Below are 27,016 nucleotides of genomic sequence, written 5' to 3'. Positions count from 1 at the left end.
GTTTGCAAAGATGGGTGGAAAAGCACGTTTTGCAGAGGACTCAAAGAATCTGCAAAAGGATATAGACAGGCTAAGTGAGTGGGCAAACATGTGGCAGATGGAGTATAATGTGGGAAAGTGCGAGGTTATCCACTTTGACAGGAAAAATAAAAAAACAAATTATTATTTAAATAGAGAGAGATTACAAAATGCTACAGTTCAGAGGGACCTGGGGGTCCTTGTGCATGAAACACAAAAAGTTAGCATGCAGGTGCAACAAGTAATCAAAAAGGCAAATGGAATGTTGGCCTTTATTGCAAGGGGACTGGAGTATAAAAGTAGGGAAGTCCTGCTACAGGGTATTGGTGAGACCACACCGTGAGCGCTGCGTACAGTTTTGGTCTCCTTATTTAAGGAAGGATATACTTGCATTGGAGGCAGTTCAGAGATGATTCACACGGTTGATTCCTGAGATGAGGGGGTTGACTTATGAAGAAAGGTTGAGCAGGCTGGGCTTATACTCATTGGAATTTAGAAGAATGAGAGGTGATCTTATTCAAAAATATAAGATACTGAGGGGGCTCGACAAGGTAGATGCGGAGAGGATGTTTCCCTTCGTGGGGAAATCTAGAATGCGGGGGCATAGTTTCAGAATAAAGGGTCGCTCTTTTAGAACTGAGATGAGGAGGAATTTCTTCTCTCAGAGGATCGTAAATCTGTGGAATTCTCTGCCCCAGAGAGCTGTGGAGGCTGGGTCATTAAATACATTTAAAGTGGAGATAGACAGATTTTTACAAGATAAGGGAGTGAAGGGTTATGGGGAGCAGGCGGAGAAGTGGCTTTGAGCCCAAGATCAGCCATGATCTTATTGAATGGCGGAGCAGGCTCGAGGGGCCAAGTGGCCTATTCCTGCTCCTATTTCTTGAGAATGTCTGCATTCCTTGCTCCCTTCCTGCCGCCCCTGCCCTCACCTTAACACGAGTCTTGTGCCTTTATCCTTTCAGATAATCAGCAACCAGATGTGGAGCCTGTCCCTGAGCCTCCCACTGAGAGTGAGGAAGGAGAAGAGGAGGAGGAGGAGCAAAGCACCGCATCACTGCATCTCTCACCCGCAGGCACCACCTCAGATACTGGCACTATCTTTAGAGGCAAGTTTAGTAGAGGGGTCTGCACTGGGTGATGCTCCGGGGACGAGCGGGCTGCAGCAAGGCCAGGGGGGAAGGGTAGCTCTGGAGCCAGCTCCCCGGAGGGCGAGTTCGCGCACGAGTTCTGCTGCGTAGGACTCAGATGAGGACCTCGATGGGGAGGCGTTCACAAGATGGGTGATGGCCATGCACACTGAGACTATAGGTGCAATGGCAAGGGTGCCCGAGCCTGTCGGAAATAGTAACGAGTGTGGAGGAGTCCAGCTCCAACATTGCACAGAGCTCTGCGCACACCATGGAGCTGATCATTTCCACTGTGCAGAGGGTAGTGGATTCCCAGAGAGACCGTGTGGATCCAGACCTCATGACACATGTCATGGGCGATGTGTCAGCATCCATTGCAGCACAGGCGGAAGCGATGCAAAGTCTTAGTGCTGTAATGCAGTCAATAGTTGCTGCCATCGAGTCTCAGACTGTTCTTATGCAGTCTCAGCTTGATGCCATGAAAGCTCTGACTGCTGCCATCATCGCTGGGTCCACTACAGTCCACTGGGGATCTCACGGTGTCGCAGCAGGCCAGCAATCTGTGCTCCAGCAGATTGGTAGGGATGCTGAGGTGCTACTCCAGAGGAGTGGCAGTGGGTCAGTGGAGCAGGAACCTGCTTTCCTCTCTCAGGATGGCAGCATTCCTGCTCCCACCACTGCCACTCCGCCATTGCACTTGTCACTGCCTGTCATCCAGCCAGCCCAGATTGCTGCCACCCAACCTGAGGTGGAGCAGTCTACAGCCAGGCCTTCCAGGGCCAAAGCTGGTCGAGGGCGTCTGTAGTCTCTGGCACCGACACTCAGCAGCCTTCCACCAGCCCTGCTGCAGACATTGGGGAGACACTCCGTAGGAGCACTAGATTAGGAAAGGGGACAGTAAAGAGAGGAATCAAGGGTTTGTACAAGGGTGATTAGTCAATATTATTATTGTATATATGTGGTTAATGGTTTTTGATAAATTTGTTACTGGAATGTTGCAGATTTGGTGCTGTGTCTCACTTCAGTTCTGGGGTGTGATATGGAATCACAAAGTGATGGAATGATGGCGACGTGCTCAGCAACCGGAACGAGGACTCAAAGCCACTGGAAATGAAGTCTGATAAGGCGGTCACGGACCGACCTTGCAGAACGCCGATTGAGTGGCTGCCTCCTCCGTCGCTGCTGTCCGTCCTCCTGTTCCTCCTGCTCCTCTTCTTCCTCCTCCTCCTGAGGTGGTGCGGCTATGCCTAGTGGCAATGGCTGTGCCCTCACAATGGCCAAGTTGTGCAGCATGCAGCAGATGATGAAAAGTGACACCCGCTCAGCCAAGTACTGGAAGGCTCCTTCCGAGCGGTCAAGGCAGCGGAACCGTTGCTTGAGCACTCCGATGGTCTGCTCGATGATGTTCCTGGTGGCAGCATGGCTCTCATTATATGAGTTCTGGGCAGGAATGTTGGGGTTGCGGAGGGGACTCATGAGCCAGATGAAGAGCGGATAGCCCTTGTCTCCCAGCAGCCAGCCACAAGCTTCCTGTGGTGGCTGGAACAGATCTGGCACACCAGTCTGGCGCAGGATGAAGGCATCGTGGCTGCTGCCAGGATAACGGGCATTGACGGTTAGGATTCACTGTCTGTGGAAGCACACCAACTGCACATTAAGTGAGTGGTTGCTTTTGCGGTTACGGAATACCTCAGGATTGTTATGAGGTGCCCGTAAAGTGACGTGGGTGCAGTCAATGGTGCCCTGCACCATAGAAGCCCGCTATCCTGGCAAAGACTCATGCACGCTCGCGCTGCTTCTCTCTGGTCATGGGGAAGGAAATGTAGTCCCTTCTCCTTCTGTACAGAGCATCTGTGGCCTGGTGGATGGAGCAATGGACGGCAAACTGGGAGATGTTGGAGATGTCACCTGTCGCACACTGGAATGATCCGCTGGCGTAGAAATTGAGGGCGACGGTGACCTTGACTGCCACTGAGAGAGCCGTGGTGGTCCTGATCTCAGGCTCGAGGTCTGGCTGCAGCAGGTGGCAGAGCTCTGTGAGCACATCCTTGCTGAAGTGGAGCCTTGTAACATACTGGTCCTCAGTGAAATTCATGTAGGAGAACTGCTGCCGGAATACCCTGGGTGGGTAAGGCCTCCTATTGAGAGCCCTGTTGGCCCTCCTACCTCTGGCCACATTTTGCACTTTCTCTATGCCTCAGCTGCCTCCGATGTTGACGCTGGAGGGTGAGGTCCAGAGCCAGTACAGCCCCCATGAAAGGATACAAATATTGCACTTTCAAATCTCCCCTCAATGAACCTGAAGAATCTTTATGTGCCAGAACACTCGTTAAAATGAAAAATGCGTAAATCGGTCAAAAGGCCTCTTTGCCTATGTGAAACTAACAACTCAACATTGTTGGCCGCTGAAAACTACACCGGATGTGAGCACCTTTAAATATCGCTCCTTCAAAGGACATCCGACTGAAAGCCGCCTCCTCTACCTGTCGTTGTTAACAGCAGGCGAACAAGCAGGGGGGCGAGAGGGAATTTTTGATCCGTGGTGCTGCGCATGGCAATGATGTCACGATTTCCGGGCGCAGGAAACCGGGGTGCAATGTCTTACCGCCGCCACAAAACTCCTGCCGAATTTAGCGGGAGGCGTTGATATCGCCGCACCCGGTCGCAAAACCATTTGTGCCTCCCGTTAGCGCCCCCCCCCCGGAGCCCAATTTCTAGCCCTTAGTCTTTGTACGGATCCTCGCCGGCCAGACTCTGACTTTAGCACAGTAGTCACAAGCTTAGAGTGTGCAATAATGATATCAAATCAAAATAAAATTTCGATTTATTTCAGTATCATTTCATGCTGCTCTGGCGGGATAAATCGATATGGAATGCTAGGGGTGGTGAGCTATGGATTCTTACCCGTCATACCTTCTTTCATTTTCTTCTCCATTTAACATGCATTTCTGCCTCTTGCTGGTTATTTTGGGCTTGATTCTCCTCCTGTCCCCAGTGTTGGCATAGCTTGGGCAAGCACTACTAAGGGTAAGAATCTATAGCTCACACACCTCTAGTAATCGGTGTTGAGGGATCCCTTCAATATGAGGCAAGTGCTTTTTCTAACTACACTGAAAGAATAACTTAACCGGCCATTTCATGAAAATCTCAAATTAAGTTGTTACATATTGAATTACATAGAACGTACAGCACAGAAACAGGCCATTCGGCCCAACTGGTCCATGCTGGTGTTTATGTTCCACACGAGTCTCCTCCCAAACCACTTCAATTCACCCCATCAATATAACCCTCTATTCCTTTCTCCCTCATGTTCTTATCTAGCTTCCCCTTAAACACCTCAAACACTCCATGTGAGGGCGAGTTCCACATTCTAACCACTCTCTGGGTAAAGAGGTTTCTCTTGAATTCTTGCTGGGTGTAGACCAAACCTTGATCTACTACCCCCTTGATGGACTTTTCCATGTGCCCTTTCTCAAAGTAGCTTTCAAAATATGGTTAACTTTTGAAACCACCCCAACCCCAACACACGTACACAAAATATAAATAATCAAAAGACATGGTTTGGTATTGACTTGTGCCAGATGACACTTAGCCAGGTATTAAACAGTTCAGGCATCACAGCCAACGTCAGGCAACGTAGGATAAATACAAACTGGTCAAAAGATTGGTTTTCTTTCCCAACGAGTGACAGGTCCATGTGGTGGGTTTGACTATTTACAGGTGGCATCCCATCATCCGACCCACCATAACCCTTGAGCACAGAGTTGGAGCTTAGCCTCATGTGCTAGAAAATAGACACAAATGTGGATGGCATACAGCTTGGGGGGTCAACCACTCACATAGGGATATGAGTAGTGCATTGCAAAACGTTCCGCAGTATCACCGGGCATAGCTGTCACATTGCAGTGTCTGTCTAGCTGACTGGGTACACATACTTGTGTCAATCTGGTAGTCCTCTTCCATGCCTTGATGGGAAGGTACCAGACCTCCATGGAGTCAGTTGACGGTTATAGTGAATGTTGGGAGCATCATTTCATGGCACTTGTTGGATGCTCAAACTGAGGCCTGGTCCTGTGGAGAGCGCCATCCATTAAACGTGACTCCCAAAGCTCCATGGGAAAAATACACATTTGATTAAAGTGAATAAGTGCAAAGAAATATGTGCCTAGTTTCACAGGAATTTATTTCTTGCAATGTCTTTGGTTGTTTACATAGAATCCGGTTTACAATTTACTACAGAGTTACAAATTGTAATGCTGCACTGATGGAAAGAACAGCATTTAAAAAATATAAATTTGATATTCATAAATATTTACGGTTGCAAACTGTATTGCGAATCCACCGTCATTAACTTTTCATTGGTTTGCTAAACAGATTTTTTTTCTACTTTCCATTAAAGTTTTTCCTGTTCTTTGGAAAGATAGGTTTGTACATAAGAACATAAGAACATAAGAAATAGGAGCAGGAGTAGGCCAATCGGCCCCTCGAGCCTGCTCCGCCATTCAATAAGATCATGGCTGATCTGATCCTAACCGCCAATCCACTATCACAGAACCATCTCCTGAATCTAACAGAATTAGACACACAAAATAGGAGCAGGATCAGGCTACACGGCCCCTGGGCCCGCTCCGCTACCCACAGGGCCATGACCGATCCGAACCTAGACTCATGTCCAAATTCCTGCCCGCTCCCCGTAACCCTTAATTCCCTTTACTTCTAGGAAACTGTCTATTTCTGTTTTAAATTTATGTAATGATGTAGCTTCTACAGCTTTTTGGGGCAGCATATTCCATGGACCTACCACCCTCTGAGTGAAGTAGTTCCTCCTCATCTCAGTTTTGAAAGAGCAGCCCCTTATTCTAAGACTATGCCCCCTAGTTCTAGTTTCACCCATCATCGGGAACATCTTCCCCGCATCCACCCGATCCAACCCCTTCACAATCTTATATGTTTCAATAAGATCGCCTCTCATTCTTCTGAACTCCAATGAGTAGAGTCCCAATCTACTCAACCTCTCCTCATATGTCCATCCCCTCATCCCCGGGATTAACCGAGTGAACCTTCTTTGTACTGACTCGAGAGCAAGTATGTCCTTTCTTAAGTATGGACACCAAAACTGTATGCAGTATTCCAGGTGCGGTCTCACCAATACCTTGTACAACTGAAGCAATACCTCCCTATTTTTATATTCTATCCCCCTAGCAATGAAAGCCAACATTCCATTGGCCTTCTTAATCACTTGCTGCACCTGCATACTAACCTTTTGAGTTTCGTGCACCAGGACCCCCAGATCCCTTTGTACTTCAGTACTTTCCAGTTTCTTGCCATTAAGATAATAACTTGCTCTATGATTTTTCCTGCCAAAGTGCATAACCTCACACTTTCCAGTATTGTATTCCATCTGCCAAATCTCTGCCCACTTACTTAGCCTGTCTATGTCCCCTTGCAGGTTTTTTATGTCCTCCTCACTCACTACTTTCCCTCCCATCTTAGTATCATCTGCAAACTTTGATATGTTACACTCGGTCCCCTCCTCCAAATCGTTAATATAGATTGTAAAGAGTTGGGGACTCAGCACTGACCCCTGCGGAACACCACTAGTTACTGATTGCCAGTCTGAGAATGAACCATTTATCCCAACTCTCTGCCTTCTGTTAGATAGCCAATCCTCTATCCATGCCAGAATATTACCCCCAATCCCGTGATTTTTTATCTTAAGCAATAATCTTCTGTGTGGCACCTTGTCAAATGCCTTTTGGAAGTCTAAATACACTACGTCCACTGGTTCCCCTTAATCCACCCTATATGTTACTTCCTCAAAGAACTCCAGCAAATTTGTCAAACATGACTTCCCCTTCATAAAACCATGCTGACTGTAGTTTCCAGCCTTCTGTCTACTGCCCTTTTTAAATAAGGGTGTTACATTAGCAGTTTTCCAGTCTGCCGGGACCTTTGCCGAGTCCAGGGAGTTTTGGAAAATTATTACCAATGCATCCACAATCCCTACCGCCACTTCCCTCAAGGCCCTAGGATGTAAGCCATCAGGTCCAGGTGATTTATCCGCCTTGAGTCCCATTATTTTACCGAGTATCACTTCCTTAGTGATTTTGATCGTGTTTAGCTCCTCCCCCCCTTTAGCCCCCTGTTTGTCCAGTGTTGGGATATTCTTAGTGTCCTCTACTGTAAAGGCTGATGTAAAATATTCATTCAGTGTTTTTGCCATCTCCATATTTCCCACCATTAATTTCCTGGTCTCATCCTCTAAGGGACCAACATTTACTTTAGCCACCCTTTTTCTTTTTATATAACTATAAAAACTCTTACTATCTGTTTTTATATTTTTTGCTAATTTACTTTCATAATCTATCTTCCCTTTCTTAATCAATCTTTTTGTTATTTTTTGCTGTCTTTTAAAGTTTTCCCAATCCTCTGTCCTCCCACTAGATTTGGCTACCTTATATGCCCTTGTTTTTAGTCGAATACTATCCTTAATTTCTTTACTTAGCCACGGATGGCTGTCTTTTCTTTTACACCCTTTTCTTCTCAGTGGAATATATATTTTTTGGAAGTTGTAAAATAACTCCTTAAATGTACACCACTGATCATGTATCGTCTTACCCTTTAATCTATTTTCCCAATCCACTCTACTCAATTCCGCTCTCATACCTTCATAGTCTCCTTTATTCAAGCTTAGCACGCTTGTTTGAGATCCAACCTTCTCACCCTCTAATTGAATGTGGAATTCAACCATGTTATGGTCACTCATTCCAAGGGGATCCTTTACTAGGACATTTTTAATTAATCCTGTCTCATTACACAGGACACATCATTGCTTTCTCCTGTACCTTTTTGCTTCACCTTGTTGGCCCTTCTTTCACATTGTTGTATATCAGTGGCTCCACTCCAACTTACCAATACACAACAGAAACAACTTGCATTTATATAGCACCTTTAACATAGTAAAATGTCGCAAGACGCTTCACAGGAGCGTAATCAGACAAAATAAATTGACACCAAGCCACTTAAGGACCAAAAGCTTGGTCAAAGAGGCACATTTTAAAGGAGAGAGGTAGCGAGGCAGAGAGGTTTAGGGAGGGAATTCCAGAGCTTGGGGCCCAGGCAGCTGAAGGCACAGCCACCAATGGTGGAGCGATTAAAATCGGGGATGTGCAAGCGGCCAGAATTGGACGAGCGCAGAGATCTCGGTGGCCTGCAGGAGGTTACAGAGGTAGGGAATTCTGGATTATTTTTCAGGAGCACTGCGGGGGTCGATTTTCAATCAGCTTTGACAGTGCCTCAAAATGGCACCGGCCTCTTCGGCCCAGGAATGGGCACACTCTGCCAGCCGGATGCCCAAAGGTTAAAATTGACCCCGCTAGGTCCTGCTTCAAGTGGTACTGCAGGAAAACTTAATCAACGAAGATGGACTTAGAAAAACTAAATGTTTTTCATTATAACAATGCAGATTATGGAGCAACAAGTATTTAAAATTATGAAATGTGGGACAGGGTAGATAGAAGCAAACTGTTTCCAGTAGTTGAGAGGGTTAAAACAAGAGGCCAGAAATACAAGGTTAAATGTAAGAGACTTAGAACAGAGAGGGCAGGAGTAACTTCTTCAGACAGAGAGCTGTGAGGCTGTGAAATTCACTTCCCGGGTTAGTGGTTGAGGCAGAAACTGTGTCAACATTCAAGATTATATTGGACAGGTGGATGAAGGAAAAGGGGTTGAAGGGATGTGGGAACAAAGTGGGTAAATGTGATTAGAACTATTTACTCATATAGAGAAAGGGTAAACATAGACAGGGGCCTGTTTCCATGCTGTAACTTCTATGTACGCATGTATTTAATTAAGCCATGATCAGCTATGATCTAACTGAATGGCAGAACAGGCTTGAGGGGCTGAATGGCGAACAGGCTTGGGGGGCTGAATGGCAGACCAGGCTTGAGGGGCTGAATGGCGAACAGGCTTGGGGGGCTGAATGGCGGAACAGGCTTGAGGGGCTGAATGGCGAACAGGTTTGTGGGGCTGAATGGCGGAACAGGCTTGAGGGGCTGAATGGCAGACCAGGCTTGAGTGGCTGAATGGCGAACAGGCTTGGTGGGCTGAATGGCGGAAAAAGCTTGAGGGGCTGAATGGCGGAACAGGCTTGAGGGGCTGAATGGCAGACCAGGCTTGAGTGGCTGAATGGCCTCCTCCTGTTGCTATGTTCCTTGGTTGGCATCTGCCTGCAGTTCTGTACTCTGGCCACTTGGTGGTGCTGTACAGCAGATTTGTCAACTTTTATCTGAAAAGTTTTGATCCTCTTTTTCATCCTCTCCGTAACTAAAATTACCAATATATGGGTTTCAACAAGTGTTTTAAAAAAGTAAAAATTAAATATTTCATGTTAACATGATGAAATTCATCCATTAAATTGCCCTTTCTGCCCTTTTAAAGATCCAAAGCCTGGGCTCCACCTGGATATTTTTACTTCACAACAATTAAGAGCTTGAAGTGCGTTCTGAGCATGTGGAGTTTGCAGAATTTGACAGTGTACAATCTGTGCATCAATGGGAGGCAAAAGGTAGAGGGGTGTGTACCCGCTTCATGGAAGGTCTTGCGAGCTTATGGGCAGAACTTTCCACTTTGGCAGGGGGTGTAAAGGGATCACCGGCATATACAACTCTCTATTGAATATTGCCCATTTTACACCCCCGCGCCAAAGCTGAAAGTTCTGACACCTGAGAGAATCTGGGGATTGAGTTCTCAAAGCTTCTATTTTAAGCAAGTGATGAATTTATGTCAATAAATTACAATTGTGCTTTTGTTTTCTGAACTCTCACAGAAGCAGCACCTTGGAAAAGTAACAGGTATTATGGTGGGTTCTTTGTTGCTGGTTGGAAAAGAAAACACAGATTGTTTATTGTAAATTGCTTTTAGGTCATCGCTGGTTTTCGGTATATATATTGGCCCAACATTTGCGATCGGAGGCTTCCCGCGGGCGGATGCCTCTGACCTGTAAAATATCTCGGCATTTACCTGGTGGCCCGGGAGGTATGGAGACTCGCGATCCTGGGCCTCTCTGGGTGTGCACGGGGAGCATGTGCGGTTCGCAAGCGCCCCAGGGATCACATGGGCCGGCCCAACCAATAAAAGAAGGGAATCCCCATTCATACTTATGGGAGTTCTGTACGTACTTAAAAAATACATGAACACATGAAAAAAAAAATTTTTTAATTACATATTTAAAATGATTTAAAATGCCATTTAATTAAATATTTTAAACAAAAATGTAAATGTTTTAACAGGGTTTTTAATGTATAAATGATGATAAAATTTTATTTTTCTATTTTTTAAGACTCTTATGCTGGTAAAAGCAGGCCTTACCCTTGTTTTTTCAGGCATAAGAATTTCACGGGTGTTCAGCGGGTGGAAGTTGGGCAAATAGCGCAACTCTCCAACTGCAGAGGCCCATCTCCCGGGGATGCGGAGGATCTGTCAAGAAGATTCTTGACCGATCGCAAGTTCCAGGTTTCAGCGCATGCCCTTCGCATACCTAAACCCGGCAGTTGTGCGGCCCCTACGGGCACATACACACCTGTACGCACCCGTAGCGGTAGCAAAATGCGGCCCATTCGGTTAAAAACTAATCCCTCCTGAACATTTTTTCAGACTTAGCAATTTCTGTTTAGATAAGAACTTGAAAACTGCTTAAATTATGAACATTGGGTGTTATATGAGCTTCTTTTTGCTTGTTTATGCAAATGTATGTTTATTAAAGACTGAATACGTGGAAAACTCACTAATATTGGATATGCATTGTGTATGCATTGTACATGCATTGTGTATGCATTGTGCATGTATTGTACATGTATTGTGTATGTATTGTACATGTATTGTGCATGTATTGTGTGTATTGTACATGTATTGTGTATGTATTGTGTATGTAATGTAGAGTAGATCAGGAAGTTGTGCACCTCAAGCCCATGAGTTTCTGTCTATTAATTTTAACAAGCAGAATATTTACTTAAATGATTAAAGAAAGAACTTGCATTCATATAGCACCTTTCATGACCTCAAGACGTCCCAAAGCATTTCACAGTTAATTAAGTACTTTTAAACTGTAGTCACTGTTATAATGTGGGAAATGCAGCAGCCAATTAGCGCACAGCAAGGTCCCACAAAACAATAGGATAAATAGTATCATAGAATCATAGAAGTTTATGGCAGACACAGAAGCCATTCAGCCCATCGTGCCTGTGCCGGCCGAAAAAGCTCTCCAGCCTAATCCCACTTTCCAGCTCTTGGTCTGTAGCCTTGTAGGTTACAGCACTTCAAGTGCATAAAATGACTGGATAATGTTTTAATGATGTTGGTTGAGGGATAAATATTGGCCAGGACACTGGGTGAAGTCTCCTGCTCTTCTTCGAATAGTGCCACAGGAACTTTTGCGTTCACCTGAGAGGGGAGAGTCCTTGGTTTAGAGTCTTATCCAAAAGACAGCACCTGCAACAATGCAGCACTCCCTCAACGCTGTCCTGAGTGTCTTCTTAGATGGCTGAAGACAAGGCACCAATGGTGGTGCAAAGCGAATGGTGGAGGCCAGGGGTCCACAGGAGGCTATGGTACTTCTCCTGATGCTACTCATTGTCTTCCTCATTTGCTCCCAGATACAGCAGAACTGGGAGATTGCATTAATTCATTCAGCTATCTCCATCCATGCAACAGCAACAACAACTTGCATTTATGTAGTGCCTTTAACAAAGTAAAACGTCGCAATGTGCTTCACAGGAGCATTATCAAACAACATTTGACTCTAAGCCACATAAGAAAATATTAGGGCATGTAACTAAAAGCTTGGTCAAAGAGGTAAGTTTTAAGGAGCGTCTTAAAAGGAGGGGAAAGAGGTGGAGAGGTTTAGGAAGGGAATTCCAGCGCTTAAGGCCTAGGCAGCTGAAAGCCCGGCCACCAATGCTGAAGCGATGAAAATCAGGGATGTGCAAGAGGCCAGAATTGGAGGAGCGCAGAGATCTTTCACCTGCGATATTAAAGGTGGGTGCCCTTTGATTCCCAGAGAGGCTCCGCATCAACACCTTCAAGGAGTCATAACTGAAGACAGGGGTCTTAAGCGCTGCCCTCAACGTGCACATGATGCCAAGTCGGTTGTTGTCTTGCAGCAGAACAATTACAGACAGCTCTCCTTTCAGGGTGAGCCATAGTCCAGCCCAGTGCTGGTGAGAAGCTGCATCCACATCACTTACAAGCACAACCTCAATTGTACCGGTGTCAGAAAATCGGGACTGTTACCTGAATCAGACATGGAATTTTAAATCAGCACTGACTTGTCTTGTGTCTATCGATAAGATGGCATGGTCTAATCTCCCCTGTTAGCTGCTCCGTTGATTTTTTTGAACTGACCATCAGGATTGTTTCAATATCTGATTCTCCCACTGTCAGAGCCTTGGGTCACCTTGCCTCCTAATCCAAAACCGTGCGTCAGGACATCCTTTGCTCTGCCAGTCTCACAGGTCAAAGTCTTTGAGTTCAGTGGACCCGAACATTCACCTCACAGCTCAGCTTCATTCATAACTAAAAATAATTAAACCATGTGCTACAACAACGTTTATCTACGGTCCATACTCCACGGAACATACAGCGTTTAAAACAATTCTACATTTTGTTGATCTCATCCATGCCTTTGTAACCTCTAGACTCGACTATTCCAACACTCTCCTGGCCGGCCTCCCACTGCGCACCCTCTGTAAACTTGAGCTCATCCAAAACTCTGCTGCCTTTATCCTAACTCACACCAAGTCCCCGTTCACCCATCGCCCCAGTGCTCACTGACCTACACTGGCTCCCGGTCCAGCAACGCCTCGAATTTAGAATATTAAGGGAATCAAGGGATATGGGGATAGTGCAGGATATTGGACATCAGGTAGATGATCAGCCATGATCATATTGAATGGCGAAGCAGGCTCGAGGGGCCAAATGGCCTCCTCCTGCTCCTATTTCTTATGAAACTGGAAAAAGGCGGGGGAAGAACGTTGGAGTTATTTGGTGTAGAAATACCTTGACATCCTTGTTTTCAAATTCCTCCATGGCCTTGCCCCTCCCTATCTCGGTAGCCTCTGTACATATGGGGCCTAATGTCTGCTCCGTCAGTAGCTGCCCGATCTTTGTACCTTCTTCAAGGAGGGCTGCTCCCGTGACGCTAGCCCCATAGTAATAAGGTCCGAGGCAAAATATCTGGGGCCTCCTTGGACCTCTCCATTTGTGCGGGTGGGGGGTGGGGGAGGGAGTGAGAGTGCGGTGTGCACAAAAGTGGGCGCTCCTGAATTTCTAGGCCTAGCCTCTCAACCTGTATAATACATTCTGGAGATCAGCCGGTCAAACAGTGACCAATTCACAGTTAGTGGGAGTAAATTCTCCCTAATAGCGTAGTTTTCTCTCTGCTTCATCTACCCTCTCAACGCCTGACACTGAAATAATGGATATACAGAATAAAAAAATAACACAGAAACAGCAATATGTGCCTTGAACACTCAAGCAGTTTTGGACTTGTATGAATTTTGGATGATACCCTCCTGTAATAATAAGCTATGGAGCCCTAATCACATATTAAACACAGATTAATATTTAATCATGCGTGGCTATGTTTGTTAGATAGTAATCAAAATAATATATTATGCAAAGTTATACATGAAGTGATCCAAAGTCTATTTGATAAAAATGTTAATGATCTGACAAACTCCTTTCCCCACAGGGAGGCCAGAGGCCCCAGCCTTAACAGCAAAAGAGTTCTTCTGCTTGCAACTAAAGCTAATGTAGGTCAGTCACAGAAATGTTGCAACAGTAGCTGACAGCAACAAGAGGCAATAAAGGATAGGCACTCTCAAATAACATGGTGTAGCCAAGTCCCATCAGGTTCAAGTTGTCGGGACAGGATAGAGTTCTGAGTTAACTATTTTAAAACTGTCAAGGTATTTCTATACCAAATAACTCCAACATTCTCCCCCCACCTTTTTCCAGTTTCATAAGAAATAAGGGCATAAGAAATAGGAGCAGGAGGAGGCCATTTGGCCCTTCAAGCCTGCTCTCCATTCAATAAGATCTTGGCTGATCTTTTACCTAATGTCCACTTTCCTGCACTATTCCCATATCCCTTGATTCCCATAATATTCAAAAATCTATCGATCTCTGTCTTGAATATACTCAACGACTGAGCCTCCACAGCGCTCTGGGGTAGAGAATTCCTCCCCATCTCTTCCGAACACGGAGGGAGCATTTATTCCGAGATGCCAGGAGCCCTCTTGTACATCACCCAAAAGCTATTTTATCTTTCCCTTGTAGGAGTGCCAGGATTCTATTTGCCTTCTGGAAGCAACAGAGTGGAGACAGATCCTCTCCTCACCTAGCATAATCTTCCATGCATGTTCCCACAAGGATCACTGAATGGTAATCGGAAGTAAGGAACCGGGCTGAATGTTCCCCCTACCGGCCAACCGGGGACACTGAGGCAACCTGTAGCGACTCCCTGCAACTGGTTAACTTGAGATATGGTGTGGAGATGCTGGTGTTGGACTGGGGTGGACAAATGTAAGAAGTCACACAACACCAGGTTATAGTCCAACAGTTTTATTTGAAATCACAAGCTTTCAGAGCGCTGCTCCTTTGTCAGATGAAGTGGAGAGATGCATGAACATAAGAACATAAGAAATAGGAGCAGGAGTAGGCCAATCGGCCCCTCGAGACTGCTCCGCCATTCAATAAGATCATGGCTGATCTGATCCTAACCGCCAATCCACTATCACAGAACCATCTCCTGAATCTAACAGAATTAGACACACGAAATAGGAGCAGGATCAGGCTACACGGCCCCTGGGCCCGCTCCGCTACCCACAGGGCCATGACCGATCCGAACTTAGACTCATGTCCAAATTCCTGCCCGCTCCCCGTAACCCTTAATTCCCTTTACTTCTAGGAAACTGTCTATTTCTGTTTTAAATTTATGTAAAGATGTAGCTTCTACAGCTTTTTGGGGCAGCATATTCCATGGACCTACCACCCTCTGAGTGAAGTAGTTCCTCCTCATCTCAGTTTTGAAAGAGCAGCCCCTTATTCTAAGACTATGCCCCCTAGTTCTAGTTTCACCCATCATCGGGAACATCCTCCCCGCATCCACCCGATCCAACCCCTTCACAATCTTATATGTTTCAATAAGATCGCCTCTCATTCTTCTGAACTCCAATGAGTAGAGTCCCAATCTACTCAACCTCTCCTCATATGTCCATCCCCTCATCCCCGGGATTAACCGAGTGAACCTTCTTTGTACTGACTCGAGAGCAAGTATGTCCTTTCTTAAGTATGGACACCAAAACTGTACGCAGTATTCCAGGTGCGGTCTCACCAATACCTTGTACAACTGAAGCAATACCTCCCTATTTTTATATTCTATCCCCCTAGCAATGAAAGCCAACATTCCATTGGTCTTCTTAATCACTTGCTGCACCTGCATACTAACCTTTTGAGTTTCGTGCACCAGGACCCCCAGATCCCTTTGTACTTCAGTACTTTCCAGTTCCTTGCCATTAAGATAATAACTTGCTCTACGATTTTTCCTGCCAAAGTGCATAATCTCACACTTTCCAGTATTGTATTCCATCTGCCAAATCTCTGCCCACTTATTTAGCCTGTCGATGTCCCCTTGCAGGTTTTTTCCTCACTCACTACTTTCCCTCCCATCTTAGTATCATCCACAAACTTTGATATGTTACACTCGGTCCCCTCCTCCAAATCGTTAATATAGATTGTAAAGAGTTGGGGACCCAGCACTGACCCCTGCGGAACACCACTAGTTACTGATTGCCAGTCTGAGAATGAACCATTTATCCCAACTCTCTGCCTTGTTAGATAGCCAATCCTCTATCCATGCCAGAATATTACTCCCAATCCCGTGATTTTTTAACTTAAGCAATAATCTTCTGTGTGGCACCTTGTCAAATGCCTTTTGGAAGTCTAAATACACTACGTCCACTGGTTCCCCTTTATCCACCCTATATGTTACTTCCTCAAAGAACTCCAGCAAATTTGTCAAACATGACTTCCCCTTCATAAAACCATGCTGACTTTGTCCTATTAAATTATGATTATCCAAATGTCCTGTTACTGTCTCCTTAATAATGGACTCCAAAATTTTACCTACCACAGATGTTAGGCTAACCGGTCTATAGTTTCCAGCCTTCTGTCTACTGCCCTTTTTAAATAAGGGTGTTACATTAGCAGTTTTCCAGTCTGCCGGGACCTTTGCCGAGTCCAGGGAGTTTTGGAAAATTATTACCAATGCATCCACAATCCCTACTGCCACTTCCCTCAAGACCCTAGGGTGTAAGCCATCAGGTCCAGGTGATTTATCCGCCTTGAGTCCCATTATTTTACCGAGTACCACTTCCTTAGTGATTTTGATCGTGTTTAGCTCCTCCCCCCCTTTAGCCCCCTGTTTGTCCAGTGTTGGGATATTCTTAGTGTCTTCTACTGTAAAGACTGATACAAAAGACACAGCTTATATAGTCAGAGAATAATGCCAGATGATTACAGGTAATCTTTCTAACTGCCATTTATCACACCTCGGCAGAGAGATAATCACAGCAATCAAATGTGTGAATGGTGTCCAAACAGGTTAGCCAGGGAAACATTACATCAAAGAACAATGAGGTGGGGTCACAAGGGGTCAAATGTTGCAGATGCTGGGGTCTGTATGAAAAACAAAAAACAGACAAAAAAACATTTTTTTTTGCTGGAAATCACAGCAGGTCCGGCTGCATCTGTGTAGAGAGAACAAGCCAACGACGACTCGAGTCTGGATGACCCTACGTCAGGTGGGGTTAAATGTAGCGTGACATGAACCCAAGATCCCGGTTGAGGCCGTCCTCATGAGTGTGGAACTTGGCTATCAGTTTCTGCTCTACGATTTTGCATTGTCGTCTGTCGATGGGTTTCAGGATGCCCTCGACGTATCCAGAGAGGTTCTCACACAGGGTTCTGTTGCCTGATACGATAGGACGTCCGGGTGTGTTGGCTTTGTGTATCTTTGGGAGGCAGTAGAAGTCTCCCACGCGGGGAGTACGTGGGATGAGAGTGCGTAGGATGCTTTGAAGGTCTGGATCGAAGGTCTTGATCAGTCTGTTGAGTTGGCAGGTGTGTTCTTTGGTCGGATCTGCGGGTAACTGTCTGTAGTGTTCCTGGTTGTCCAGTTGTCAGTATGCTTCTTTGCAATAGTCCGTTCTGTTCTGTATGACGATGGCTCCTCCTTTGTCTGCTGGTTTGATGACGATGTTGCGGTTGGTCTTGAGAACGTGGATGGTGTTGCGTTGTGCTCGGGTGAGATTCTGGACTGTCTTGTGAGTGCGGCTGATGAATCTGGCCATGGGGACCAAATTTGCACCCCAATACGCCAACATCTTCATGCACAAGTTCGAGCAAGACTTCTTCGCTGCACAGGACCTCCAACCAACGCTATACACCAGATACATCGACGACATTTTCTTCCTATGGACCCACGGCGAAGAATCACTGAAAAGACTACACGATACCATCAACAAGTTCCATCCCACCATCAAACTCACCATGGACTACTCCTCAGAATCAGTTTCATTCTTGGACACACGAATCTATATTAAAAATGGACACCTGAGCACTTCACTCTACCACAAGCCCACGGACAACCTCAGGATGCTCCACTTCTCCAGCTTCCACCCTAACCACGTTAAAGAAGCCATCCCCTATGGACAAGCCCTGCGAAAACACAGGATCTACTCAGACAAGGAGGAACGCGATGGACACCGACAGACACTGAAAGACGCTCTCGTAAAAACGGGATATGACGCTCGACTCATCAATCAACAGTTCCGACGGGCCACAGCAAAAAATCGCATAGACCTCCTCAGAAGACAAACACGGGACACAATCAACAGAGTACCCTTCGTCGTCCAGTACTTCCCCGGAGCGGAGAAACTATGCCATGTTCTTCGCAGCCTTCAACATGTCATCGATGACGACGAACACCCAGCTTTCAGGAGAACAGCGACCACGACACCACAAAATCGTAGAGCAGAAACTGATAGCCAAGTTCCGCACTCATGAGGACGGCCTCAACCAGGATCTTGGGTTCATGTCACGCTACATGTAACCCCACCTGATGTAGGGTCATCCAGACTCGAGTCGTCATTGGCTTGTTCTCTCTACACAGATGCAGCCGGACCTGCTGTGATTTCCAGCAAAAATAATGTTTTTTTGCCTGTTTTTTGTTTTTCATACAGACCCCAGCATCTGCAACATTTGACCCCTTGTGACCCCACCTCATTGTTCTTTGATGTAATGTTTCCCTGACTAACCTGTTTGGACACCATTCACACCTTTGATTGCTGTGATTATCTCTCTGCCGAGGTGTGATAAATGGCAGTTAGAAAGATTACCTGTAATCATCTGGCATTATTCTCTGACTATATAAGCTGTGTCTTTATGCATCTCTCCACTTCACCTGACGAAGGAGCAGCACTCCGAAAGCTTGTGATTTCAAATAAAACTGTTGGACTATAACCTGGTGTTGTGTGACTTCTTACATTTAACTTGAGATAGACTAACTCTAGGGTTGCTAGCCCTCCAGGATTGACCTGAAGTCTCCAGGAATTGAAGATTAACCTCCTGGACACTGCTGTGAGCAACCCTGGAAAAAAATCATAGGGGCATTTAAAAAAGTGTGTTTTTTTTAATTCATGTTCTTCTGCTTATTGGTCATGAAAATATTGGAGAAGTAAAAAAAGGCTGTTTGACTGACAGTCAAGAATCAGCCAATTGGGTAATAAAGAGTCTTTTTGCTTTCCAATTGGCCGTGGGAAGGCGGGAGAGTGGGGGCGGGGCGGTTGGAGGCAGGAGGTCATGTGATCAAACCTCAAGGAATGCGTCCAACCATAGTTGGCCACCCTAACTAACTCGGCCGGTACAAAGCATTGGAACCTAGGTGCAAGACGGGGGAGTGCATTTACTCACTGAGCATCTTGGGGAACACCCTCAGCACCCCATCCAAGTTTTATGTATTTCTAAAAAGAAAGAGAACCTTTCTAAGAATATAGTCCCCACCCCTTACACTGTCCACGCTTATTCCCAACAGCTGCCTGTACGAGGCGAATGGCGCCCTCCATTTGCCATTACCGTAGGCGTCAATTACAAAGATGCTGCTTGAACCGTATTGAGCAGGACAGTTATTCTGGGCACTTAAAGTGCGATTAACTGTCATCAAGTCCTAACCACCCCCAACCCCCACACTGCCATGAGTCCTTCTTGCTGGCTCGCTGAGCTAAACACCTTCAGACTCTGCCTTAATCTTTGGGAAGCAGTTACGGAGGCCAATATTTTTGTATCTCAAAGTGGTGGGGGCTGTACTATGAAATGGCCTTTGGTTTTCCAATGTTTTCCCGTACATCCACCGTAGCCTTTGGAATCAACTGAAAATCACATATTTAAATGCAGAAAGTTCGATATCTTGAAAGCTGAAAACCGTGTTTTGCTACTGATAGAAATGAAAATGGAGCGTAGGAGCATAAGAGCGGGAGGAGGCCATTCAGTCCCTCGAGCCTGTTCTACCATTCAATTCGATTATGGCTGATCTATATATAAGGTCTCATATTACATGGAAAGTAAGACTCTAAATGGGTTGGAAGAGCAAATACACAAATCACTAAAAGTAGTGACACAGGTTAATAAGGCCATAAAAATAGCAAACCAAGCACTTGGGTTTATTTCTAGAGGGAATTGTGGGGAAGAGCAAAACTAGGTGCCATCAATATAAGACAGTCACCAAGAAATCCAATAGGGAATTCAGAACATCTTTACCCAGAGAGTGGTGAGAATGTGGAACTCGCTACCACCAGGAGTAGTTGAGGCGAATAGTATAGATGCATTTAAGGGGAAGCTAGATGAACATATGAGGGAGAAGGGAATAGAGGGTTATGCTGATAGATTTAGATGAGGAAAGACGGGAGGAGGCTCGAGTGGAGCATAAACGCTGGCATGGACTGGTTGGGCCGAATGGCCTGTTTCTGTGCTGTATATTCTATCATATGTATCTTAACTCCATCTGCCTGGGCCTCGGATCCTTAATCCTTAATGCCCTTGCCTAATAAAAATCGATCAATCTCAGTTTTGAAATTTTCAATTGCCCCCCAGCCTCAACAGCTTTTTGGGAGAGAGTTCCAGATTTCCACTACTCTTTGTGTGAAGAAGTGCTTTCTGACATCACCTCTGAATGGCCTAGCTCTAATTTTAAGGTTATGCCCCCTTGTTCTGGACTCCCCCCACCAGAGGAAATAGTTCCTTTCGATCTACCCTATCAACTGCTTTAATCATCTTAAATACCTCAATTAGATTCACTAACGGGCGGATGATCCACTTCTGCCTCGATAACGAAAAGCCTGGAGCCACTGAATAAAGGGTAGCTAAGAGTGTAATGTGCCCCCCCGAAGGGGAATAGGCTAGCATTCAAACCTGCTATCCCTATCAGTTTGAGACACTGTGAGATTGTTAGCACTTTCCAACATCTCTTAGTGATATTCGCGCCTCCAATATTAGATTGGCTTACAATCATTGAGCCCAGCAGTGTCCTGGTTGGCTAGATAATATAGAACCCTCCCCCGCACCCCACCCCAATCCCCCTCCAGGGCAACATAGCTGCCATGTGTCCCACACCAAGGAGAATTATGGTCACTTGAATTGGCAGTGTAATGAGCCAATCTTGACACAAAGAGTTTGGGGGAAGGTCAAAGGTTAGCTTTGTCAGTCCATGTTTTTCTGGAATACAGTCTTCTCAAGTCTGAATTTGAAACTGTCTGAGAGACAGAGAACTCTCTTTATTTACCGTCAGTCAGCTCAGCAAATACAGGTTTGCACGGGGTCAAATTCAACTTTGGAAGGTCATGGATTGGTCGCCCGTTACAGAACCTGCCACTGATTTCAGTGGAAAGGAAAATTGCCCAAGTATGTCCTGTCTACAGAAAGCAGGACAAATCCGACCCGGCCAATTACCGTCCCATCAGTCTACTCTCAATCATCAGCAAAGTGATGGAAAGTGTCGTCGACAGTGCTATCAAGCGGCACTTACTCAGCAATAACCTGCTAACTGACGCCCAGTTTGGGTTCCGCCAGGGCCACTCAGCTCTTGACCTCATTACAGCCTTGGTTCAAACATGGACAAAAGAGCTGAACTCAAGAGGTGAGGTGAGAGTGACTGCCCCTGACATCAAGGCAGCATTTGATCAAGTGTGGCATCAAGGAGCCCTAGCAAAACTGAAGTCAATGGGAATCAAGGGGAAAACTCTCCATTGGTTGGAATCATACCTAGCACAAAGGAAGTTGGCTGTGGTTGTTGGAGGTCATTCATCTCAATCACATGACATCACTGCAGGAGTTCCTCAGGGCAGTGTCCTAGGCCCAACCATCTTCAGCTGTTTCATCAATGACCTTCCCTCCATCATAAGGTCAGAAGTGGGGATGTTCGTTGATGATTGCACACTGTTCAGCACCATTCGAGACTCGTCAGATACTGACGCAGTCCGTGTCCATATGCAGCAAGACCTGGGCAACATTCAGACTTGGGCTGACAAGTGGCAAGTAACATTCGCACCACACAAGTGCCAGGCAATGACCATCTCCAACAAGCGAGACTCTAACCATCTCCCCTTGACATTCAATGGCATTACCATCGCTGAATCCCCCACTATCAACATCCTGGGGGTTACCATTGATCAGAAACTGAACTGGAACAGCCATATAAATACTGTGGCTACAAGAGCAGGCCAGAGGCTGGGAATTCTGCAGCGAGTGTCTCACCTCCTGACTCCCCAAAGCCTTTCCACCATCTACAAGGCACAAGTCAGGAGTGTGATGGAATACTCTCCACTTGCCTGGATGAGTGCAGCTCCAACAACACTCAAGAAGCTCGACACCATTCAGGATAAAGCAGCCCGCTTGATTGGCACTCCATCCACCACCTTCAACATTCACTCCCTCCACCACCGGCGCACTGTGGCTGCAGTGTGTACCATCTACAAGATGCACTGCAGCAACTCGCCAAAGCTCCTTCAACAGCACCTTCCAAACCCGCGACCTCTACCACTTAGAAGGACAAGGGCAGCAGACGCATGGGAACATCACCACCTATAAGTTCCCCTCCAAGCCACACACCATCCTGACTTGGACCTGTATCGCCGTTCCTTCACTGTCGCTGGGCCAAAATCCTGGAACTCCCTTCCTAACAGCATTGTGGGTGTACCTACACCATATGGACTGCAGTGGTTCAAGATGGCGGCTCACCACCATCTTCTCAAGGGCAATTAGGGATGGGCACTAAATGCAGGCCTAGCCAGCGACACCCACATCCCATCAATGAATAATTTTTTTTTTTTTTAATTGGTCAAGGGGACTAGAAAGTGCGGCCAATCCGCTCTTGCCCAATTTGCGCCCCCGCCGAAGTCGAATTTCATCCCCCTCACCCATGAGTGGCGTTAGGTCCATATCAAGAGTTAAGTTTGCGTTATTTAGTATTTTTGATGTTAAGAGCAGTCATAGGAAGTAGACTGCGTTTCACTGAAACCTGCATTCTGGTCAGTCATCCGTCTCCTGTGAAAGCATTGAATCATAGAATGATACAGCACAGGAGGCCATTCAGCCCATCGTGCCTGTGCCAGTTTATCAAAAGCAATGTGTTGTAGCTCGAACCAGGTTTTTTTTGGTTTACAATTGGCCTTGTTTATTGTTTATTAGTACGCCTTCTAAGAGAAGTGCCTGTGGGGCATGTGCAAGATCACAATGTCAAATACATACAATGAGGGGTTTTAGATCCTGGGTCACAGTATCATATAACTAGATATTGGGCAGCAATGGTACTCTACAGATCCTAGGATCCACTTATGGGCATGACTGGTCACACTGAACGCGAGAGAATATCTGGTGCGGAGCAAAAGGGTGGATTGTGATTTAATTAACAAGTTATGCTTTCAAGAATTTATATTTACGAACAAGAAAAAGAAAGACTTGCATTTCTATAGCGCCTTTCACGACCTCAGGATGTCCCAAAGTGCTTTACAGCCAATGAACTACTTTTGAAGTATAGTCACTGTTGTAATGTAAGAAATGTGGCAGCCAATTTGCGCACAGCAAGGTCCCACAAACAGCAATGTGATAATGACCAGATAATCTGTTTTTGGTGATGTTCGTTGAGGGATAAATATTGGCCAGGACACCGGGAAGAACTTCCCTACTGCTCTTTGAAATAGTGCCGTGGAATCTTTTGCATCGACCTGAGAGAGCAGACGGGGCCTCGGTTCAACTCAAATACTAATCAGTGGTATTCAGTGATCAGCAGAATATTCATAATTATTTCTGCAGATTCAGACTTTTTTTTCCCCAAAATGTAAACTATTATTACATTTATCTTGTATATATATAAGCTCAGTTATTGAAAAGAGAATCTGGATTGTAATGGGAAACATGAGCCTGTTCTTTCAATGATGGATTAGATTACTGCAGATGTGAGGCTGGAGTAAAGGCACAAAGTGCTAGCAAAACTAGGCCAGACAGGTCTCAGGCTCAGTTCCCAGTATATACTGGTAGCTGATTCATCCCAGGCATTGGTGGGAGTACAACTGGTCTCAGTACCTCTAGTTTGGGTGGAGAGAAATGAGTCAAGGCACAATCTCCTAATTGCTACCCAGTGACCCTTTATTTATCTTGTGCACATTTGCACATTGGATCTCCCAATTTCCTTCACCCGTGGCATGCTCCTCCTGCACTATGTGGGAAATCAGGGACACTTCCTGTGTCCCTGACGACCATGTGTGCGGGAGGTGTATCCAGCTGCGGCTACTGGCAGACCACATTGTGGCGCTGGAGCTGCGAATGGATACATACTGGAGCATTCGCGATGCTGCGGACATCGAGGACAGCATGGTTAGGGAGTTGGTCACACCACAGGTAAAGGCTGCACAGGCAGGAAGGGAATGGGTGACCGCCAGGCAGAGTAGTAGGTGCAGGCAGGTAGTGCAGGGGTCCCCTGTGGCCAGCCCCTCTCAAATAGATATACCACTTTGGATATTGTTGGGGGAGATGGCTTATCGGGGGAAGGCAGCAGTAGCCAACTTCCTGGCACCATGGGTGGTTCTGCTGCACAGGACGGGAGGAAAAAGAGTGGGAGGGCTATAGTGATAGGGGATTCTATTGTAAGGGGAATAGATAAGCGTTTCTGCGGCTGCAAACGAGACTCTAGGATGATATGTTGCCTCCCTGGTGCAAGGGTCAAGAATGTCTCAGAGCGGCTGCAGGGCATTCTGGAGGGGGAGGGTGAACAGCCAGCTGTCGTGGTGCATATAGGTATCAACGATATAGGTAAAAAATGGGATGAGGTCCTAAAAGCTGAATATAGGGAGTTAGGAGGTAAATTAAAAAATAGGACCTCAAAAGTATTAATCTCAGGATTGCTACCAGTGCCACGTGCTAGTCAAAGTAGAAATAGAAGGATATTTCAGATGAATACGTGGCTAGAGGAATGGTGCAAGAGGGAGGGATACAAATTCCTGGGACATTGGAACCGGTTCTGGGGGAGGTGGGACCAGTACAAACTGGACGGTTTGCACCTGGGCAGGACCGGGACCAATGACATAGGGGGAGTGTTTGCTAGTGCTGTTGGGGAGGGTTTAAAATAAAATGGCAGAGGGTTGGGAACCTGTGCAGAGAGACAGAGGAAAGGGAAGCAAGGGTAGAATCAAAAGACAGGAAGGAGAAAAGCAAAAGTGGAAGGCAGAGAAATCAAGTGTGTAAATTAAACAAGGCCACAGTAAATAATAATTCTAAAAGGAGTAAGAGTGTTAAAGAAACAAGCCTGAAGGCTTTGTGTCTTAATGTGAGGAGCATTCGTAATAAGGTGGATGAATTAGCTGCACAAATAGATGTAAACGGATATGATATAATTGGGATTACGGAGACATGGCTCCAGGGTGACCAAGGGTGGGAATTCAACATCCAGGGGTATTCAATATTCAGGAAGGACAGGCAAAAAGGAAAAGGAGGTGAGGTAGCATTGCTGGTTAAAGAGGAGATTAACACAATAGTAAGGAAGGATATTAGCTCTGATGATGAGGAATATGTATGGGTAGAGCTGAGAAATACCAAGGGGAAGAAAACGTTAGTGGGAGTTGTATCCAGACCCCCAAACAGTAATGCTGAGATTGGGAATGGCATTAAACAGGAAATTAGAGACGTGTGCAATAAGGGCACAGCAGTTATCATGGGTGACTTTAATCTACATATAGATTGGGCTAACCAAATTAGTAACAATACCGTGGAGGAGGAATTCATAGAGTGTATACGGGATGGTTTCCTGGACCAATATGTCGAGGAACCAACTAGAGATCAGGCCATTTTAGACTGGGTATTATGTAATGAGAAAAGATTGATTAACAATCTTGATCTGCAAGGCCCCTTGGGGAGGAGCGATCATAATATGATAGAATTCTTCATTAAGATGGAAAGTGAAGTAGCTGACTCAGAGACTAGGGTCCTGAATTTAAATAAAGGAAACTACGATGGTATGAGGCACGAGTTGGCTAGGATGAATTGGGGAACGTTACTTAAAGGGTTGACGGTGGATAGGCAATGGCAAACATTTAAAGATCGCATGGATGAACTACAGAATTTGTTCATTCCTGTCTGGCATAAAAATAAAACAAAAAAGGTGGCGCAACCGTGGCTAACAAGGGAAATTAGGGATAGCATAAGATCCAAGGAGAGGACATATAAATTGGCCAGAAAAAGCAGCAAACCTGAGGATTGGGAGCAGTTTAGGATTCAGCAAAGGAGGACAAAAGGATTAATTAAGAGGGGGAAATTAGAGTATGAGAGTAAGCTTGCAGGGAACATAAAAACTGACTGTAAAAGCTTCTATAGATATGTGAAGAGAAAAAGATTAGTGAAGTCAAGCGTAGGTCCCTTGCAGTCAGAATCAGGGGAATTTATAATGGGGAACAAAGAAATGGCTGACCAATTAAATACATACTTTGGTTCTGTCTTCACAAAGGAGGACACAAATAATCTCTCAGAGATGTCAGGGAACATAGGCCTAGAAATTAGGTTTGCCTCCGCCAGGGCTTTTGCGCCCGAAATTTTGCGCCCGCGATAATTGCCGCTGCGCCCGCCAAAAATTCAGCTGCCCCGCGCCCAGACGGCTGCGGGCGCTAATGGAGGGTTTCAGCGCCTCGCTATGGGCGCTGAATGCAGGTTTGCGGCGCTAATCCCCCGCTGCGGCACCCGATGCGGTGCGGCAGGCTGGGGTACTGCAGGCCTCCTCCTTCTGTTAAGGAGGAGCTGCCTGCAGCCGACCGCTGACCGGTCGATTCGCCCGACAAATGAGCCCGGCACCTCGGAGAAGTGCCGGGCTCGCGGGCCACACACATCAGTGCCGCGGGGGGGTGGTGGAGGAGTCCGGGGAGGGAGGTGCGGGCAGGCGGCCGCCGGGAAAGCGGCCGGCCGCCGCTCCACCTTAATGCGCCGGCGCTACGTGCTGCAACATCCCGTTGAACAATCGTTGGTTGCGGCTGCCACGGGCGAGGCGGCCGCAACTGAATTTGGGCGTCCGGCCGCGTTACCACGGCAACCGGGACGCTGCGCACACCGATGACGTCATCGGTGCCGGCGCAGTGCTACCGGCTAATGCCGATGGTAGGGCCCAACGCAATTTCGATCGCGGCTATAATTCCGGCGCAAGGCCCTCTAACGCCTCTAATTGGGCACTAACCCCACCGAATTTCTAGGCCATAGGGTCTAATGAGAGGGAGGAACTG

The 27,016-nt window shown here is 46.3% G+C and overlaps 1 protein-coding gene across 7 annotated transcripts in view; it reads right to left on the bottom strand.

Annotated features, from left to right (window-relative positions):
* The window catches only part of plppr1 (phospholipid phosphatase related 1), a 234,237-nt gene that overhangs the window by 73,574 nt on the left and 133,647 nt on the right, over nt 1–27,016 (bottom strand). Inside the window, exon 2 of one of the 7 annotated variants that reach the window (XM_085993326.1) lies at nt 5,084–5,257. The exons of the other annotated variants lie outside the window; for them this stretch is intronic. Within the exon in view, the coding sequence (XP_085849452.1) occupies nt 5,084–5,140 (57 nt within the window). The 5' untranslated portion in view covers nt 5,141–5,257. The remainder of the gene's footprint in view (nt 1–5,083; nt 5,258–27,016) is intronic. 7 annotated transcript variants of the gene reach the window in all.

This window comes from Somniosus microcephalus, chromosome 1, assembly GCF_052327205.1.
Source record: "Somniosus microcephalus isolate GS21.2 chromosome 1, FLI_Smic_1.0, whole genome shotgun sequence".
Lineage (NCBI taxonomy): Eukaryota > Metazoa > Chordata > Chondrichthyes > Squaliformes > Somniosidae > Somniosus > Somniosus microcephalus.
Note: the sequence above shows the minus strand (reverse complement) of the source record. Positions and strands in the feature narration are given on the sequence as shown.